At 39.4% G+C, this 20045-nt stretch overlaps 2 protein-coding genes across 2 annotated transcripts; both read left to right on the top strand.

The window, feature by feature from the left end:
* Window positions 1–4446: 4446 nt before the first annotated feature.
* Window positions 4447–5700, top strand: LOC137265728 (uncharacterized). Its single transcript, XM_067801169.1, has one exon. It carries the CDS (start codon window positions 4504–4506, stop codon window positions 5038–5040), a length of 537 nt encoding a protein of 178 aa, XP_067657270.1. The 5' UTR covers window positions 4447–4503; the 3' UTR covers window positions 5041–5700.
* Window positions 5701–11105: 5405 nt separating this feature from the next.
* LOC137265348 (uncharacterized) lies at window positions 11106–12358 on the top strand. The gene has a single exon (XM_067800733.1). It carries the CDS (start codon window positions 11187–11189, stop codon window positions 11700–11702), a length of 516 nt encoding a protein of 171 aa, XP_067656834.1. The 5' UTR covers window positions 11106–11186; the 3' UTR covers window positions 11703–12358.
* Window positions 12359–20045: the final 7687 nt, after the last annotated feature.

The following is a 20045-nucleotide window of genomic DNA, read 5'->3' as shown; positions in this document are numbered from 1 at the left end:
TCGCATGTTACGGGGTTCGATTCCCCATATTTCTGCGATATGTGAAGCCCATTTCTGGTATTGCTGGAATTTTGCTAAAAGTGGCGTAAAACTAAAGTCACTCACGATCACTGAGCAGATTATTTTCTCTTGCTGTAATACACTCATCAGAAAGACTCATTTCTGAAGAAGAAGAAGCAGAAGAAGAAAAGAAGAAGAAGAAGTAGAAGAAGAAAAAAGAAGTGGAAGAAGAAATAGAAGAAGAAGAAAAAAAGAAGTAGAAGAGGAAGTAGAAGAAGAAAAAAGTAGAAGTAGAAGAAGAAAAAAGAAGTAGAAGAAGAAGGAGAGAAGAGGAAGTAGAAGAAGAAGAAAAAAAGAAGTAGAAGAGGAAGTAGAAGAAGAAAAAAGTAGAAGTAGAAGAAGAAAAAAGAAGTAGAAGAAGGAGAGAAGAAGAAGTAGAAGAAGAAAAAAAGAAGTAGAAGTAGTAGAAGACGAAGAAGAAAAGGAAGTAGAAGGAGAAGTAGAAGAAAATGAAGTAGAAGAAGAGGATGTAGAAGAATGAAGATGTAGAAGAAGTAGAAGAAAAGAAGAAGAAGTAGAAGAAAAAGAAGTAGAAGAAAAGAAGAAGAAGTAAAAGAAAAAGAAGTACACGAAAAGAAGAAGTAGAAGAAAAAGAAGAAGTAGAAGAGGAAGAAGATGTAGAAGAAGTAGAAGAAGAATAAAAAAGAAGAGGAAGATGAAGAAGAAAAAGATGTGGAAGAAGAAGAAAAGAAAAAGAAGAAGACGTAGAAGAAAAGAAGAAGTAGAAGAAGTAGAAGAAAAAGAGGAAGAAGTAGAAGAAAAGAAGAAGTAGAAGAAAAGAAGTAGAAGAAAAGAACAAGTAAAAGAAAAAGTACACGAAAAGAAGAAGTAGAAGAAGAAGTAGAAGAAAAGAAGTAAAAGAAAAAGGTACACGAAAAGAAGTAGAAGAAGAAAAAAAGAAGTAGAAGAAGAAGGAGGAGAAGAAGAAGAAGTAGAAGAAGAAGTAGAAGAAGAAGAAAAAAGAAGTAGAAGTAGAGGAAGAAGAAGTAGTAGAAGAAGAAGAAAAGGAAGTAGAAGAATAAGAAAAAGAAGAAAAAAGAAGTAGTAGAAGAAGAAGCAGAAGAAAAAGAAGTAGAAGAAGCAGAAGAAGTAGAAGAAGACGGTGTAGAAGAATGAAGATGTAGAAGAATGAAGATGTAGAAGAAGTAGAAGAAAAGAAGAAGAAGTAGAAGAAAAAGAAGTAGAAGAAAAGAAGAAGTAGAAGAAAAAGAAGTAGAAGAAAAGAAGAAGTAGAAGAAAAAGAAGTACACGAAAAGAAGAAGTAGAAGAAAAAGAAGAAGTAGAAGAGGAAGAAGATGTAGAAGAAGTAGAAGAAGAATAAAAAAGAAGAGGAAGATGAAGAAGAAAAAGATGTGGAAGAAGAAGAAAAGAAAAAGAAGAAGACATAGAAGAAAAGAAGAAGTAAAAGAAAAAGAAGTACACGAAAAGAAGAAGTAGAAGAAGAAGAAAAAGAGGAAGAAGTAGAAGAAAAAGAGGAAGAAATAGAAGAAAAGAAGAAGTAGAAGAAAAGAAGAAGTAAAAGAAAAAGTACAAGAAAAGAAGAAGAAGTAGAAGAAGTAGTAGAAGAGGAAGAAGATGTAGAGGAAGAAGATGCAGATGAAGAAGACGAAAAAGAAGATGAAGAAGAAAAAGAAGCAGAAGAAAAGAAGAAAAGTAGAAGAGGAAGAAGTAGAAGGAAAAGAAATAGAAGAGGAAGATGTCGAAGCAGAAAAAAAGTAGAAGAAGAAGAAAAAAAAGAAGATGAAGAAGAAAAAAGTAGAAGAAAAGAAGAAGAAGAAATAGAAGAAGTAGAAGAGGAAGAAGATGTAGAAGAAGAAGTAGAAGAAGAAGAAAAAAAGAAGACGATGAAGAAGAAAAAGAAGGAGAAGAAAGCGTTTGTTGCATGAGAAGCTATAGACCTATATACAAAGCATAGATACATATTCATATTCATTCGGCTGTAATCATACATTTAATAATTCACATGATAAGTATACCATTAGGTATAGGTAGAACATTAGAATAATCATACAATAGAATTTCTTAGTTTCAGTGCGTGATGTTCATACAATGCCAGATCAGACAAAACTGTTTCATTTTTTGTAGCCAAGAGACCCGGTAGAAACATATTTCCATTTTCCACAGATTGTGAGAGCCATACCTATCCAAAACCAAAACAGAAACATAACATGCGGATGCAAGAAACACTTTACTTTACCCAGATTATCATAGTGTAATAGCATGTTGTAAGCAAGTTTAGGAAGGCGATGTGCTGGCATTCTTAAAATTCTAATCCAGAATCGAATACACTTTACGTTAGCTATCACGTATAAAGGGTTGCGTCCACATTCTCCATATTGCATGGCATGTGGTGTAGACAAACCAACATTTAAAAACTTTTTACGAGAAGTAAGTGTACCTTTTCTTTAACATCTAATCTAGTGTATCCCCAGATTTTTTTAACAATAAGTGAGAATAGGCTGGATTTGTGTATTTAATTGTTTAAAAAGCAAATGGAGTAGCATCATCCCCCATTTTAATAGATACAGAGAAAAGAGTCCTTTTTTCCCTAAGTAAAAGACAGCAGATTTCTTTACATTCACTGTACTGTTAAACAGCAAAACCTATATATTTATAATCCTTTGAAAAACATGATTTCCTTTGCAGAGAGGGGTCCACCTCTACGAAATACAACAATTGTTCATATTAACGGCAAGACCACATCCGTCACTATATGACCAACTTTAAACCAAGTTTTCTATGACATTCAAGCAACTAAGGGTACATTGCTATTCCAAGTCTGACCAACTAAACCACTTAAGTGACATCTGCCCCTATTAGGATAGAGCCTATATCGTATATTCATGCCTGGAATAACGACCGGTGAAACCAGTTCACTTGAAGTGGAGACGAGCTGTTTGATGTTCTCAGGGTTCAATGTAACCCGCGGTTGTTGCATATTTGTAGCAAGGTTTCGACTGGGACACATCATCTCTTGACAAAGTGTTCCTTCATTAGGCTGGAGCAAGTGTATGACGCCTACGGCATATGTGTAGCGCTGAAGGCGACCTGCCTCGCCTCAGTCTGTCTTGTTTAAATGGTGAACAGCGTATATTGCATGACATCTCTTTGTAATCGACCGGTCCATTTATCATCATCATCATCATCATCATCATCATCGTTGATCAACACCTACGAGAAGGTTTATATAACAAGAATTATCACTAGTTAGACCACATCTAGCCTCTGATTTGAACATAATTTACATAAAATAAATTATGTCTTAAATTATATTCATTTTCAGAACCTAAACTTGCTACACATGCTAGACTTGCATTAGCTGTATTGACATATTTGTTTCAGGGTCTGTACGACTGACAACATCACTAGTTGGCTCATTTATGCCATTATTTCTATGCAGGTAAAGCGCCTTGTGTGTTAGAAATCTATATTTCAAGGTTCAGTAATGTAGATATCTTTATTGAAAAAGTGCGTTCAAAATTTGACAAGAATTCTTTTGACCTAATATATCAATAAAATATGTTAACACAATATTAGTCAATTCAGTACAGCCCCGACCACCCGATCCCGTTAGTCACTTCTTACGACAAGCATAGTAGCAGTAGCAGTAGCAGTAGCAGTAGTAGTAGTAGCAGAAGTAGTAGATTCTGTGGTTGTAGAAACATCGCAAGGATAAAAAGCACTTATTTTGTACATGGACTTAAGGGTGGGTGGTGTTCACATTGTACATGCTTCTCCATAAAGATCATCATCACACAGGCACGAACGCACACACTCAGCCATAAATGAGGAACCCTCTCTAATGTTTGTCGTCAGATGCGACATAATATTTTACGTCTATCAATGCGCGTGATATAGATATACTGGTGTAGATTCAATACTTTATCCCTCATATAGCTGGGATATTTCACACAGCAACTCAAACAACACAGGAACCAAATCATGGCATTGCAAAATCTTAAAACAGAACCCCATGTATCCCGAGGTAATCTGGTAACATGTTGCCCTGATCTCGTCGGCAAATAATAACAGTCTTTGTGGGTAGCATGCTTGGAGCTTGCGTTCATCAAACGTGATTTTGTTGGAATAACAATGCAGAAATCGAAGTCCTTATTCGCAGTGAACAACACACGACCAGGGCACATGAAATACACACGTGGTCCATGTCTCGGAAAACACTGGGTCAGATTTAACCAGCCACGTTGAATGGCTAAGATATTTGATTGACGTGCCGATAGCTCCTCCCTATGACATCAACAGTTCTGATTCAACGTGCTCGGCGCGTGTGTGACGTCTGCTGTTGAAGCACTGCCCATTGGCTGGCGTAGAGACTGAGCTATAAAAGCAGACGACGTGTTTGGGTTTGTCAGACTTGAGTCATTCGCTTCGAGATATTACTAACTTGACTGAACAGTCAAAGCTTAGTTACTGCCAACAACTTCGATGGTGTTAAATCTTACCAAACAGCCAGTAATGGACGAGGAATCACTCACAGATATGAAGCGGTCCCGGAGGAACGGAATGGCGAACATATTTGACGGCATCGATCAGGAAATCCTCGAGCGACTGGGGTGGACCCACGAAGCTATTGAAAAAGTCGAGAAAAGTTTCGGAAGGCAAATATCCAAAATGTCAACATCTTCAACAGATAGTGAATGTGTAGAAAGTTCCAACGAGAGTGTCAGTGATTCGGACACGGATATGTCATTGGACTTAGTGGACAATTTCCAAGAATTACTCCTTAATACCCCATCTTTGCACATGAAGACTCAGAAGATCAACCTATTCTCCTGCACTAACAGCTTGGAAGTGTCCAGCTTGGAAGCGGCCAACTGCTTATCCAACAGGAGACGGAGAAATGGTCTTGCCGATCTTTTCGAAGCCCTCTCCGTGCACCAAAAGCAAATTTTCGTGAAGTTGATCCAAACGTCACCACCCACCCGATCTGTTACCAGGGTGAAAGGGTGTCTGTATCACTAAAATATGCGGAACCGCTGAATCAACCGATGACGAAATGTGCAATAGATGTGATTTCACGGTAAATCCTGGAACTGTAAAAAAGTTTAAGGTGTGCTGAAAGTCGTCAAGGTAAACCAGCCCTGCTCAAAAGGACGCGCCTTTCGGGTGAGTCGTGATGTCATGAAGGGCCATCCCAGAAATCCACGTGTTTCGGTGTAAACTACAAGTGACGGGCAGATTTACAACGAGTTGAGTCAACAACGAATCCGAAGCACTTACCAGCGGAAACATGTCTTCACTGAAGTGTGTCCTTGTCGTGGAAACACCTCGCACAGATGATACAGACATTCTTGATAATGAACATTTTGTATTCCATGCATACGTACGTAGTGGAATCTTGTTCATATGGCTATAGATCTTATGCTCAAAGTGTTAACTTGCTGTTGAGAGAGTGCGCTTGTGACGCAATGCCTGTGTGCCTAGAAATCCAGTAACATTTAATTGTTTAATAAGCGTGAGTAGCTTTTCAGGACAGTATTATTATTTTAAGCTTGTTCTATTGTCACAACATATCTGACACATGTATACATAACTTATTCCTGAGATATATATTTGGTTACTTTATTACCATGAAGTATGTCGCTATATATGTGTTTTAAAATGCATAAAATAAAAGCATGAAATGTATTGTTATTTGAATATTTTGTGAAATGCGCTGTACATCTTCAAAATTATTGCTCTGACATAGTTGAGATGTTTTGAGATGTCAAAACGAATCTTAGTTTTACAGTGACAACCCAATTAATGTCATGGACAGCGGGGTAGCTTAGTGACTGAATCGTTCGCTCGTAACAGAGACACTCCATATGAGTATAATGTGCCAAGCCCATTTCTGTTGATACTGATGAAATATTGCTAAAAGCGGCGTAAAAATAAGAGCACTCACTCAGTGAGTTATCATGTCCTTGTTTCGCAATACAAACCAGTACTTGTTTCGTCCTCTTGGTACCTACCAAGAAACAAGTACCATTTTTAACACCAGTTGGTGGCACGATTTCAAGGCATCGAACCACCGACCACCCAAGAAGCGAGGGGCAGACGCTCCATCCACCTGAAATGGGCTTCACACACCGTACCCATATGAGAAATCGAACTCGGGTCTTCAGCATAACGAGCGAACGCTTTAACCACAAGGCTGCTCGACCGCCCCCATGTATACATACTTGGTGCAAAATTTACCTTTAAGGATAATTTTAGTTCTTCGACAAAACATTGGGTAAACCTTTAATCGAAATGTGATTGAATACATCAACTCGGAATCTTGCTGACATGTATGTGTATATAAATAGTCTACACTCAAGGGATTGGGTCCTCAGAGGAACCCTAGAGCAGTATGTAAAGCGCTGAGGATAGATTGACATTTCCATATTCGTGTTGGAGGCGATATTATGGGTCAGCTGCCAAAAGAAATGAGAGCCTTCTGAAAAGGAAAACTAACTGTATAATTATATCAAAGTACCACACATTTATAATAGGTGTTGTGTCGTTGTAAAGTGTGTGAAATAACCTCTGTTTAACACTCTTCGGCCTATTAAAACGTGGGTGTTGGGGAATCAGCTAGTCTGGCAAGAGGTATGACTGTACTAACCCACACAGAACACAACACCTGAGTAAATAGTCAATAAGTGTATAACACAGCAGTCACAATATGTTTCTTTTACAATAACATTCAATAATAGTATGCTATACAATTATTATTATCAATCAGTGTTCAAAGTGCGTGGGTGAGTTTAGTTTTACACCGCACTCAACCAGATATGGCGGCGGTCTGTAAGTAATCGAGTCTGGACCAGACAATCAAGTGGTCAACAGCATGAGTATAGATCTGCGAAACTGGTATACGAAGACAAGTTTCAACCAAATCAACGCGCCCGATCACCCGATCACCCGATCCCGTTACTCACCTGTTACGACAGGTATGGGTTACTGAAGGCCAACATTTTAACCCGGATCATCATCAGTCTTTTCCAAAGTTGTACATCAGCCACAACGTACTACAATAGTTCAAAATTCTATATATCAACCCAGTGGGCGTTCTTGCGGCACAAAACAACATGCAGCTCAGAACGCCATGTGTTAGTCAAGGTACCCGACACACTCTATGGAATCTACACATCACCCTTATTAAATATCGGCGTTCATACAGCGCGCGTTCTACAACAGTCACTAAACAGCGTCGTGTTTGCATGTAATGCAACAGTTAGGGTACCCGACACACTGTTCCCGACACACTCTATGGAATTTACACATCACCCTTATTAAATATCGGCGTTCATACAGCGCGCATTCTACAACAGTCACTAAACATAATAAAAAAAACAACAACAACCCTAAACAGTAAACAGTAAAGAATACACAGAAATGAAGATTTGTCAGTTTTGTACCTGTTCCAGTTATCAAAGATAATCGCACACACTGATAAAACTGTCGAAGTTAGTTGTGAACTCCAGTTGCAGTATCTTAATCGTATGGCCTAACTAGACAGACGACAAGGTGCCTCCTGGGAAGTTAGGTTACTCTATCTTAACGGGATTTTATAATGATTTTGATTCGTCGGTGTTGATGAGTGAAGTTCACGATGAATTCGATTGGCCTCTCTCTGTCTACCGACACATACAAGATACTGGTCTCGGAAGTTCGTTATCAATATGACGTTTGGGAGATTAAAGACTGTGAAACGTGGTCAGTTAGTCTGTAACATTTCCATATTTCAATAGCATACACTGTCATACAACATCGTGCGTGTGCCCAATGTTTATAGACATGTATTCTGTACGGTACCCCAGCGTAAGCTATTCAGTCGTTTTATATGTGAAATGATCGACACCAAATATTGGATCAGGGGATCACGAAACGGGGTGATCAGAATGTTCACCTGCACTCACTGAACCGTTTTGGATGGGGCAGTAAGTAAAAGACATGACATACAAGGTAAAGAAACTTAATTCTATTTATGCTCTATGCCTTTGAAACGATTAAAAGAAGCCTGATATACATGTGTAAATAGAGACGTGTTTATTTGTAAAACATTGAAAAACAACCATTGTAAAACAATCGAAAAAAGTACTAGAATTTGTACTTTACTAAGAAAGTGAAATCCCAAATATGACATATGTTGCATTGAAACATATAGCCACCAACACGAGTAATACTTTCACCCATATCATCATTGTCGAGAAATAGGGTCGATGGAGTAGTCTAGTGGTTAAAGCGCTTCTCTGCTCGATTCTCAACAAGAGTACAATGTGTAATATTGCCGAGATATTGCTGGAAACGGCGGAATACCACACTCTCACTCACTCACTCACTCACTCACTCACTCACTCACTCACTCGTCGAATGTTCCCCCCATATCATTCATCACATTTCTTTTCGAAATACTTGATAAGGATAAGCAGTAAGAGTGAGAGGGTGAGTGAGTGTAGTTTTACGCCGCACTCAGAGCATTTTAAGATGCTATTTAGCTGGTTCCCATTGTTAAAAAAACCAAAACACAAATATACAATTTAGATAATCCAACTTCGTTTTCCTCACTTCTCATTTTGTATTTTCAAGGAAATCACATGACCGCTAACATAGACTGTCACATGACAACAACATGCGCCATTGTTTGTTTAGAGATATCCTGTCGGTCCGTGATCAACGTGTCACTGATAACAACTTAATTATGGTTAATTGTTTGAGTAAAGTTCAGTTGGTAAGTGTGCTGACAATGTGTGTATAGATGCGTAGTTAAACATGTCACTTGATTGTGGAGTCCGTTAATCGTTACTTTTGATCTATAGGTAGCACGTTTATGAGGATGACTTCCGATTGCGCGACTGAAGTTTTCAGTTGCAACAAGCAGCTTTGACAGTTCGAGACAAAAGGGTAAATTTGTACTTGTTGGAGCCTTTGGGGACCCTACAATGAGTTCGACACAACCGGGAATTCGACACATCTAGTTCGACACATCAGGGTAAAAATAATGATAAATATAAGGAAATCGGCAGGGACCGAGATGTCAGTTCGACACATCCGAGAATTCGTCTCAACCGAGTTCGAGACAATGGGGTTCGACTGTACGTCAATCTCCGATCGTCAATCATTTCAGAAGGGTAATGGACCCTGGTGCTGCTAAAGTGTTAGAAAGTTTCCGAACCATGTCCATTGATCGGTGGGGCAGCATTGCGGTTTCGCTCGTCACTCTGAAGACCTGAGTTCGATTCCCCATATGGGTACAATGTGTGAATCCATTTCTGGATCTAAGCGACGTGAAGCAATATTCAGTCACTAGCGCTCAGATGAGTGGTGTTGCTGGTTCTAGAGGTAGTTGTTGTTGCTGCTGTTGTTGTTGTTGTTGACATTGTTTGAAACTTTATGGTATGACCGAGCGAGCGTGTAGTGTTTGTGTGTCTTTGTGTCATAAAAATACCAATAACCCTAACTTATTTTGTCCAGTATAGTTCATTAAAGACATCACCATTGTCTTGATGATGTAATATTTCACCGACAGCAATCCAGAATTAAACTGCAACTTTGTGGAAGTCGCGGTGGCTGAGCGGGTTAGCTTTGTGTGCTGGCGATTAGGTGCCTGACTCTGAGGGTGCGGGTTCGAATCCCGGATGGGAATGAACCAACAAAAAAAAGTACTAGAATTTGTACTTTACTGAGAAAGTGAAATCCCAAATATGACATATGTTGCATTTGACCACTTTCTAAATGGCATCGTGTAGTCACAGAATTAAACTGTTTCATTCTGACAAGCACCATCGTTGTATGATTCCCAGTGAGTTGAAAAAGTATTGGAAAGTACGATATTTTCCAATGACCGGGGATACTAATGTACGTAGCGACGGGAGCATTCAATGTGCCTAGATAAGAACGCCATATAAGCGGAATAGTACTGTAATTAGTACTTGAATCCGAGGGTATAAGCGCCTTGTATAAGGATATTAAGGGTGCTTCGTTCATCTCATGCTCCACGATGACTCAGGTATTGATTTTTAGGAGTTGAGTTGGATTAGTAAAATGAAGCGCTTTCTTTAAACCACAACCTATGTTCTGAAATAGAGACAAATTCTCGGTTGTGAACGAGTTTACTTTAGTTTTACGCCTCACTCAACAATATTCAAGCTATATGGCGACGGTATGTAAAATAATCGAGTCTGGACCACATAATCCAGTGATCGACGGGATGGACATCGATCTGGGAACCGATGACATGTTTCAGCCAAGTCTCTAACATTACATTCTGTGATACTATTAAAATATGGCACGACACCATACCAGATATTGGTCACATTTGGATCCGAAAATATCTTGAAGATGTTAAAGCTAAATACATAAAAGTAACTCGGCGTCTGTACGGAAAAAAGAAAACAAAGATACGTGTTCATCTCCTCGAGTTCCGTCTCTCGTCCGTGTCTCATTTTGTCTCTCTATTTTAATTATTTATGGAACTGGTGTTTTATTAAAACAATGGTCTATGATATTCTATGATATTGTTTAAATATTTATTTTCGTCGTACTAATATTATTTCGCGACATACTAGGTGCTTTCAGGGTGGAAAAACTATAAGAATTAAGGTAGGGCACATACGCAAAACGAACGGCAGATGATGACACACTTGTTCCACGCTTCGGCCAAATCTAAAAATAGAATCTTACGCAGCCTGATGAAATCCGGCTAATGTTGACACCGAGTTTCAACTAATACTAGGCAGCCAGGTAAATATTCCGAGGGTGTCGGCTAGCTGGCACTGAACACGGAGTTATTACAGGAGAAATCAAATCTCTGCATTGTATATTGATTGAATTAAGGCAAACCATAAAGGATAGCAGAGTGGTCTTCTTGGGGAAAACCCGGATCAGATTTAACAACCACTTTGATTGGCTGACAGGTTTTGATCGACATCAATAGAACTCCGCCCAATGACGTCAACAGTACTGATTCAAAGCTCTCGGCTCGTGTGTGACGTCTGCTGTTGAAGCACTGCCCATTGGCTGGCGAGGACTGGGCTATAAAAGCAGACGACGTGTTTGGGTTCGTCAGACTTGAGTCATTCGCTACGAGATATTACTAACTTGACTGAACAGTCAAAGCTTAGTTACTGCCAACAACTTCGATGGTGTTAAATCTTACCAAACAGCCAGTAATGGACGAGGAATCACTCACAGATATGAAGCGGTCCAGGAGGAACGGAATGGCGAACATATTTGACGGCATCGATCAGGAAATCCTCGAGCGACTGGGGTGGACCCACGAAGCTATTGAAAAAGTCGAGAAAAGTTTCGGAAGGCAAATATCCAAAATGTCAACATCTTCAACAGAAAGTGATTGTTGTGAGAGTTCCAACGAATCTGTCAGTGATTCGGAAGAGGGCATGCCATTGGACTTAGTGGACAATTACCAAGAATTGCTCCTTAATGCTTCAACTTTACATAGGGATCAGATCAGTCCATTATCCTGCACTACCAGCTTGGAAGCGGCCAACTGCTTATCTAACAGGAGACGGAGAAATGGCCTTGCCGATCTTTTCGAAGCCCTCTCCGTGCACCAAAAGCAAATTTTCGTGAAGTTAATCCAAACGACACCACCCACCCGATCTGTTACCAGGGTGACGGGGTGTCTGTATAACTGAAATACAGGACTATCAATCACAACGATGGTGGAATGTGCAATCTGTTTGAAACAAGTATAAATCCTGGAACTGTTAAGAAACGGACTCCAAGGTGTGAGACATGCTGAACGTTGAAACAAAGAACCAGCTCTGCCTACCTGACGCACCTGTCTTGACGTCACGAGGGGCCCATTCCGAAGTCCACACGTTCCGCTGGGACAGTCCTGGACAGATTTACAACGCGTCTCAACAACGAACCTCGACAATTACAAGCACAAACGCGGCTGTATTGAACTGTGACCTTTGTAGAAACTTTCAAATATCGACCAAGCGTTCAAAGTGCGGCATGGGTTTTTCACTGTATGAACAATGGTCTTTGTGACCAAGAAGATAACTTTCTTGTGACATAGTGAACTGTGACGCAATGCCTGTGTGCCTAGAAGAAATCCAGCGACCAGTGGCATTTAATTGCTCAGTTGATATTGTGAGTAACTTATGTGGACAGTATTATTTCCAAAGCAGAGACCAAACTTGTTCTGTTGGGTACCTGCTTGTGTACATGAAACTGACACTTCCCAGCATAACCTATCCCTGAGATATATTTTTTGTTACTTTTACTACCATGTAATGTTATACTATTTATTGCAATTTGAAATGCATTGAAATAAACGTTTGAAAAGTATGTTATTGTAAGTGTTTTCTAACATAAGGCAAAATGTTCAAGTCCTTTTTGTACACACGTATATATCATGGCTCTTCAGCAAGATTTATGTTTAATTATAGTGAACTTCTGTTTCTTTAGTGGGATATTGGGCAAACATTTAATCTGACGTGTTCTCTGAAAAAATACAGGATAACCTAATCTTGCTGACAAATATGTGTGTTCAAAAATAGTCTACTCAAAGGAATGGTCCTCGACAAGCTGGACCCCGGAGCTGTATGTAAAGCGCAAAGGATAGCGTGACATTTACATTTCCTTCATCTTGGAGGCGATGTAAAGGGTCAGATGCTTCAGGAAATGAGGAATTTCTAAGACGTAACCATTAATTGTATTATTAGACCAAAGTGACACCATTGTGCCAGTTTAATCTGTGAGATAAGGTACAAGGTTTTTTACATGTCAGCATGTAGTTTCTTTGAACTACACAGTTCACAAACACTGAGAGAGAGAGAGAGAGAGAGTTGTAGGGAGACAATGACGGACACTGGAGGAGAATGAAAGGTTAAGAGAGGAGGTATACGAAACCATTGCAAAACATTATTGACACTTTCTACTCTGAAAGAGACACAGATATGTATATGTATGTACATAACAATATGGCTTAAGGTGTTTACATGCCCGCTGTCTTGTACACACACACAAGGTATATATGGAGCATGACCTGAACTTTTGCTGCCACGGACCGCTAGATGAGAACACATAGCCACGGTCTGTTAGATGGGAATATAGCCTGGCGACTTGTAGCGTGGGAGACCGTGAGTTTGTTTAGTTAAGGATTCACTGTACGTGTGTGTGAGAGAGAGAGAGAGAGAGAGAGAGAGAGAGAAGGGGAGGGAGGGTGTTCCCGGGGTTCCCTGAAGAAGATACGAAATAGGCCTAAAAGAGGAAAATGAGATAATAGAGGGACGTACGAGGGACAAAAGAGACACAGCGACGGATGAAACAAATAATACATAGAAGACAGGCAAGTGACGGAGGAGAGAAAATGAGACAGGGAGACGGGCAAGAGACAGTGAGAACAAATGAGAGAAGACAGGTAAGACAGACGATGCACAGAAGACGGGCGAGAGACGGAGAAGACAAAATAGTCACAGAAGACGGGCAAAAGACCATGGAAACAAATGAGAGACGTAGGAGACAAGTGAATTAATGGGGGACATGCGCGTTACCATTTATAAACGATAGCTATAATTTGATATTTGTGCCAAGTCCGTTGTTTTGCCTTGCAAAGATAGATGAATCGCACATACGTTTAATAAATCGTAGATTACAGCAAACATTTCGTCGAGTTCATCTTTCGCTTTCCGTCAAACGGGCTGTGGACACATCAGATCGATATTCTCCAGGCATATGGTGTATTTTTAACAGCCCTGGAATGAACTCGATAGCCTGCAGCCACAGCCTATAGCTACTTAACCACGGAAATGTCATCGTTTTAACGTCGGCACAAACCAGAAATTGTGTGATGTTGCATTTTCAACATTTAACACTAAGGAAAGGTGTGTCTTTGTTACAGGGGGCGGTGGGGTGTCCCAGTGGATAAAGCGTTTCGCTCGGGATCTGGGTTCGATTGCCATTTTTGGGTTTCCCTCCGTGATATTGCTGGAATATTGCTAAAACAAAACTCACTCACTCACTTTGTTAGTGTGTCTCGGATCGGTAGACAGTATTTCCAGCGATAATAGTTTAATCGTTGCCTCACGACCTAGTGATTGATGTCATGAACTAAGTATTGAATGTAATCGAAACAGATCACTAATGTGTAGAAAACGTTCATTTACTGACCAATCCGATTGCCCAAACCAACTTATCACTAACATTGTCCAAAGACTAATACTAGGCACACCTGGCGTCTTTTAGTCTCGAAACGCTTTATAACTTTATCGTATAATACGCTTATCCCTATTGTTAATCCTTATGACTATAGTATCCGTCAAGGTCCCGGGGTAGAATAGGCCTTCACCAACCCATGCTTGCCATAAAAGGCGACTTTGTTTGTCGTAAGAGGCGACTAACGGAATCGGGTGGTCAGGCTCGTTGACTTGGTTGACACATGTCATCGGTTCCCAATTGCGCAGATCGATGCTCATGTTGTTGATCACTGGATTGTCTGGTCCAGACTCCAGTATTTACAGACTGCTACCATATAGCGGTAATATTGTTGAGTGCGGTGTAAAACGTAATTCACTCACTCCCTCGCCTATGACTATAACATTATGCCAGCCTGTATGAACTGTGTAACTATGCCACAAAACAGTTCTAGTGTTAATACAACTGTGTCTCATATCACAGCTGTGAGATATATATTTACATACACCATGTACTTCTCTCAATATCAGTACATAATCGAAAGTAGAAGCATTCTTAATTAATACATATTCGGATTATGACAATACATATTTGGCGAATAGGGGTGTCTTATGTTCTCGTAAGAATTACACATTGAATCATGTTCATGTTCTATTCCCAAATTGCAAAGAACACAAACATGTAAGTTCAAATCTAACCGCACTCGTCCTTAGCGTGATGAACATATTGCGCTGTTTTCTATCTGTTAAAAGGGTGAGCAAGACGTCTCCGGTTCGAATATGTTTTTGCACTGTCGATATTGTACAGTCGTGATTGTAAAATCAGTCGTGTCGTGAAACGACTAACAGTTAATTAAAACCTATCGTGGCAGCCACTGTTGTAGTCCACCATGCCTTTGAAGCGTTCACACCTGTTTGTTTGACACTTGCAGCAACACCTCACAAACCCCTCTCCACAGACTAACAGCTAGTCTCTGAAATGAACATATTTTACTGAAAAAACGTTCATAGTGAAAAAAATAATATAATGAATTGGAGCCCTGAGACTTTCTTCATTTTCAGAAGCTAAGGAAATCTAGACTTGCCACATTTTCTAGACTTGCGTGGGCTTTCTTGGATATATATACTACTGGGTCAGTACGATAGACTACCCTCTCCACCACTTATAGATGAAGTGAAATTTCACGAAATGACTGATGTATATTGAATGTTTGTTGTTACACAAAATGACTGGAAATGACTGATGTATATTGAATGTTTGTTGTTACACAAAATGACTGGAAATGACTGATGTATATTGAATGTTTGTTGTTACACAAAATGACTGGAAATGACTGATGTATATTGAATGTTTGTTGTTACACAAAATGACTGGAAATGACTGATGTATATTGAATGTTTGTTATTACACAAAATGACTGGAAATGACTGATGTATATTGAATGTTTGTTGTTACACAAAATGACTGGAAATGACTGATGTATATTGAATGTTTGTTGTTACACAAAATGACTGGAAATGACTGATGTATATTGAATGTTTGTTGTTACACAAAATGACTGGAAATGGCTGACGACGTTAATCGTTTCACCAAATGACTGATTTCGCAATCTGACTGTAACATATATATGCAACATGAATATATATGTAAAATATTTTCTGTAAAACTGTTCCACGATTGTTGATATATGTCAATTGGAACTTGCTTAAGCATTTTTCTAAATGTATCGCCAACACACTGGGCAGGCCATACAATTCAAATACAATACTGGGCAGAAAGAGGAAAATCGCCATACTACTGTTGTTGACGATATTAACAAGTTATTATCCTTAACAAAATAACATGATTTCCTTATTTAAAAAACATAAAAAAGTTACCCACATGTATCGCCAAGTCACTGGGCAATTCATACGATTTAAAAAATGCACAGATGGGCATAACAATGACGATTGCTATTCTGTCGTTGTTGTTAGTAGCTTCACAATTTCGATATTAACATTCTCCTGCACAAATATAATTTTCTTATTTTATTCTGTAAATTGGACACATAACGTCCTTTTTACAGATGTCCACATAGCCCTTCAGACGGGCATCCATACGAATCGACAGGAATTACATAATCAAAAACAAGCAAACTGTAAAATAAACTCTGACAAATACATTTTAATGTAAACCCACGCAATCGAGGTTTAAATTTTTGTTAATAAGCACCTACATTTCCTACGAGTAATATAGTCTTATATCCGCATATTAATTTCCCCTCCATCATTCAGGTAGCGCAGACTTCCCTGCAACGTACGTAAACCTGAGTCACACGCTACACCCCATAATTCACACATGACGCACGTCACACCGCAGTACAACGTGTGCGGCAATAGTGATTCTCATTACCCTGTTAGGAGTTCCCGTGGGCTCTGGGGGTGACTAGCTCACGCATTTGTAGCCTCAGGTGAAAATACGGTTGAACAATGTTGAAATAATTACGACTTCACTGATTGCCTCGCGAGGCTTGGTACCCGTTGGAGCGTGTTACGATTATATTGTATGTAATCTTGAAACCAGATTGTAAACACCATTTGCTTGCTATCGTCGATTCTATCGTACCGTAGTTGTGTTTCCCTGAGATAGAATGACGTCAGATGTTATATGCATAGTCCTATCTGCCTTTCCCTATTGTATAACGGTGGAAGATCTTACGTCTTATCTTAAGGGCACAGCATGTGCATTCGTCAACGTGGTTTATTTAACGACGTTTTCTTTTGAAGCATGCGACTACACTTACTAGGTCATATCCGTTGTTCATTTTTTACACGAGCAAGATTTTTCTGTTCTGATTTATGGCTAAATAGTTGTTTCTGCTCAGAACGATATTTTAAGTGCATGTTGATTAGATATCAACATAGGTTTACCGTTCTAGCTTAATGGACATTTACATGAAATTTTATTGATGATGTCTCTTATACAATACAAGTTGTACATGTATTAATGAGGCGGAGCCCATAGGGTAGCCTAGTGGTCAAATCGTTCGCTCGACACGTCGATAACCCGGGTTCAATTCCACACATCCGTACAGTGTGTGAAGAAAATTTCTGATCTCCCCGCCGTGGTACTGATGTAGTACTGCTAAACGCGTAGTAAAAACATACTCACTCATTCACTCACTTAATGGGATGGGAGTAGACAAGTAGTTAAAGGATTGGTTGGCGACGGAAAAACCTAATTTGAATCTACAAATGATTGTATTGTCTTTACATATATTTTCTTTCTTGTGTCCCTACTGATACAATTGAACCCGTCAAGGTCCCGGGGTAGAATAGGCCTTCAGCAACCCATGCTTGCCATAAAAGGCGACTATGCTTGTCGTAAGAGGCGACTAACGTGATCGGGTGGTAAGGCTCGCTGACTTGGTTGACACATGTCATCGGTTCCCAATTGCGCAGCTCGATGCTTATGTTTTTGATCACTGGATTGTCTGGTCCAGACTCGATTATTTACAGACTGCCGCCACATAGCTGGAATATTGTTGAGTGCGGCGTAAAACTAAACTCACTCACTCACAGATACAATTGCATGGCATGAACATATCTTTTGACAAGCGCATCGTATGTACAGCACTGACCATGATCACAGTGTTGGGGACACACAGTGTACGATGTAACCCCCACGGTCAGTTATTGACGTGTAAATCGCACGTACAACAGTGGTCAAGTCCAGTTCTACGTCGGCCGTCTGTATGATTATCGAGTCTGGATCATACAGTCCAGTGATCAACAGCGAACATCGGTCAACTGGGATACGATGACATGTGTCAACGAAGTCAGAGCGCCTTACCACCCGATCCCGTTAGTTGTCTCCTACGACAAGCATGGCTTACTGAAGACCAATATCAACCCGGACCTTCACGGGTGGATTGGCCAGTGCTTTTTGTCAGTGTTGGAACACTAGTAAATCTCAAAGACACCCTTGTATCACTGTAGCCAAGTAGGCCATAGGTTCATAACTGATAAAACATTCACTGTGATTTTTTTAGACTGCCGACTGTTAATAATCTGATTATACTATCTTGCAAAGAGTTTGCATTTTCCGAAAACAAAATGATGAATTCAATTTTAAACATGAATTATACATGTCTAGCTGCCAAACTTTCGATGATAGTATTGCTTTGATCTACTTTCAATTTTGAAATCTACTCATTTCCGCGTCATACATGTGTCACAATGGTCTTCTTTTATCGCCACGACATCTAACGGTAAAACACATGACTAATAGAGCTGACATAGTTGTTTACTCTTACTCCAGTTTCGATGATTTTTAGATTTGCATGACTCATTGTGGATTTCAGTTATCGTCTGAGAACAAAATTACATATTTTTACCAAGGAACAAATAAAGCTGCTTGAGTGAGTGAGTTAATATTTAACGTCACATCGGCAGTATCTCAGCCATATAGTGACAAAGCTACTTGAATTTAATGTAACCGATTATAGGGTGTAAGGGTCGATGTGTGTGGACAGCTTTAAATATTTCTGTTTGAGATATTTCAGTGGAAACAACCCCATAAGTGTATGAAGATATTTACTCCTGTCCAGACAAAAACATGTCCACAGGTAGTCTAACACTTAGTCTCTGAATACATAGAATTTTGATTTAACAAACTCATTTAAATGGAAAAGGGGCCCCAGTGAGACCAAAAAATTCAGAGAACCTAGGGAAATGTAGACTTGCCTGAATGAGGGCTACACCATTGCAGGGAAGGCGACCCTGTTGGGAAAATAGTATGGTTCAAGGACTCTGATAGCCTAACAACTAGTCTCTGAAATGAACATATTTCTCTGAAAAAAAAGTTCATGGTACAAAAAATAATATAATGAAATGGAGACCTTAGTCTTTCTTCATTTTCAGAAACTAAGGGAATCTAGACTTACCACATTTTCTAGACTTGCATGGGCTTTCTTAGATATATTTGCTTCAGGGTCTGTAAGACAGATTAGGACTCTGAGAAAGACTAGTCCACGGGCTGTCAATGGCGGAAACGTTTTAACCAATCAATGATTTAAAACAGCACTAATCATTGCAACCTACGGTGTTACGGGCGACACTGTGTATACTCAAGGCGTGTGCACTACATTAAAAAGATTGTCGTGAAAATATGTCTTCCTGGAATAGTTCAAATAATGAAATCGATATTGAAATGAAAATTATTAAAAACGCGAAACACACGTTAGAACCTGTAAACGGTATTTCAAATCATTCTATTTTGGTTCATTTATAGGTCGATTTTGTTAAACATTCGCATGGATTATTATACGGTCCCCGTTCCTTTACAGAGTTACATAAAGTCAGAAATGTCAAGGGAAATTAAAGCTGAGACAACAACACTGTTCTAAATATCAACGGTCACTGAATTTTAAAATTAAATGTTTAAGTCATAGAGTAACCAAAAAGGGATGTAAATAGCATATTACAATGAACAAATTAAAGTCATTAATATACGTTTAATTTTCGAGAATTCTCCGATATTAATCCCTTAGTTGTTATGGATTAAAACCTCGTTAAGACAAGGATTATTAAGACCTTCTATAAGAAAATGTCAGACATTTTCTGTAGTAAGGGCTAGTCACCCAGGTTGACTCTTTGTCTGGATTGTTTCTCCTCGATATAATCTTGATTAACGGATATTAACCTAGTGGTTCAAAGTTCCTCTCGTCAAGCCGAAGACCTGGGTTCAATTCCCCACATAATTGCAATGTGAGGAGCCCATTTCCGTTGTCCCAAGCCATGATATTCCAGGAATATTGCTAAAACCGGCGTAAAATTCACAATTACTCAATACAA

Source organism: Haliotis asinina, chromosome 15 (genome assembly GCF_037392515.1).
Source record: "Haliotis asinina isolate JCU_RB_2024 chromosome 15, JCU_Hal_asi_v2, whole genome shotgun sequence".
In the NCBI taxonomy this organism is placed as follows: domain Eukaryota; kingdom Metazoa; phylum Mollusca; class Gastropoda; order Lepetellida; family Haliotidae; genus Haliotis; species Haliotis asinina.
Note: the sequence above shows the minus strand (reverse complement) of the source record. Positions and strands in the feature narration are given on the sequence as shown.

Coding starts and splice junctions, on each gene's coding strand:
- LOC137265728 (XM_067801169.1), top strand. CDS start 4,504: ATGGTGTTAAATCTTACCAAACAGCCAGTAATGGACGAGGAATCACTC.
- LOC137265348 (XM_067800733.1), top strand. CDS start 11,187: ATGGTGTTAAATCTTACCAAACAGCCAGTAATGGACGAGGAATCACTC.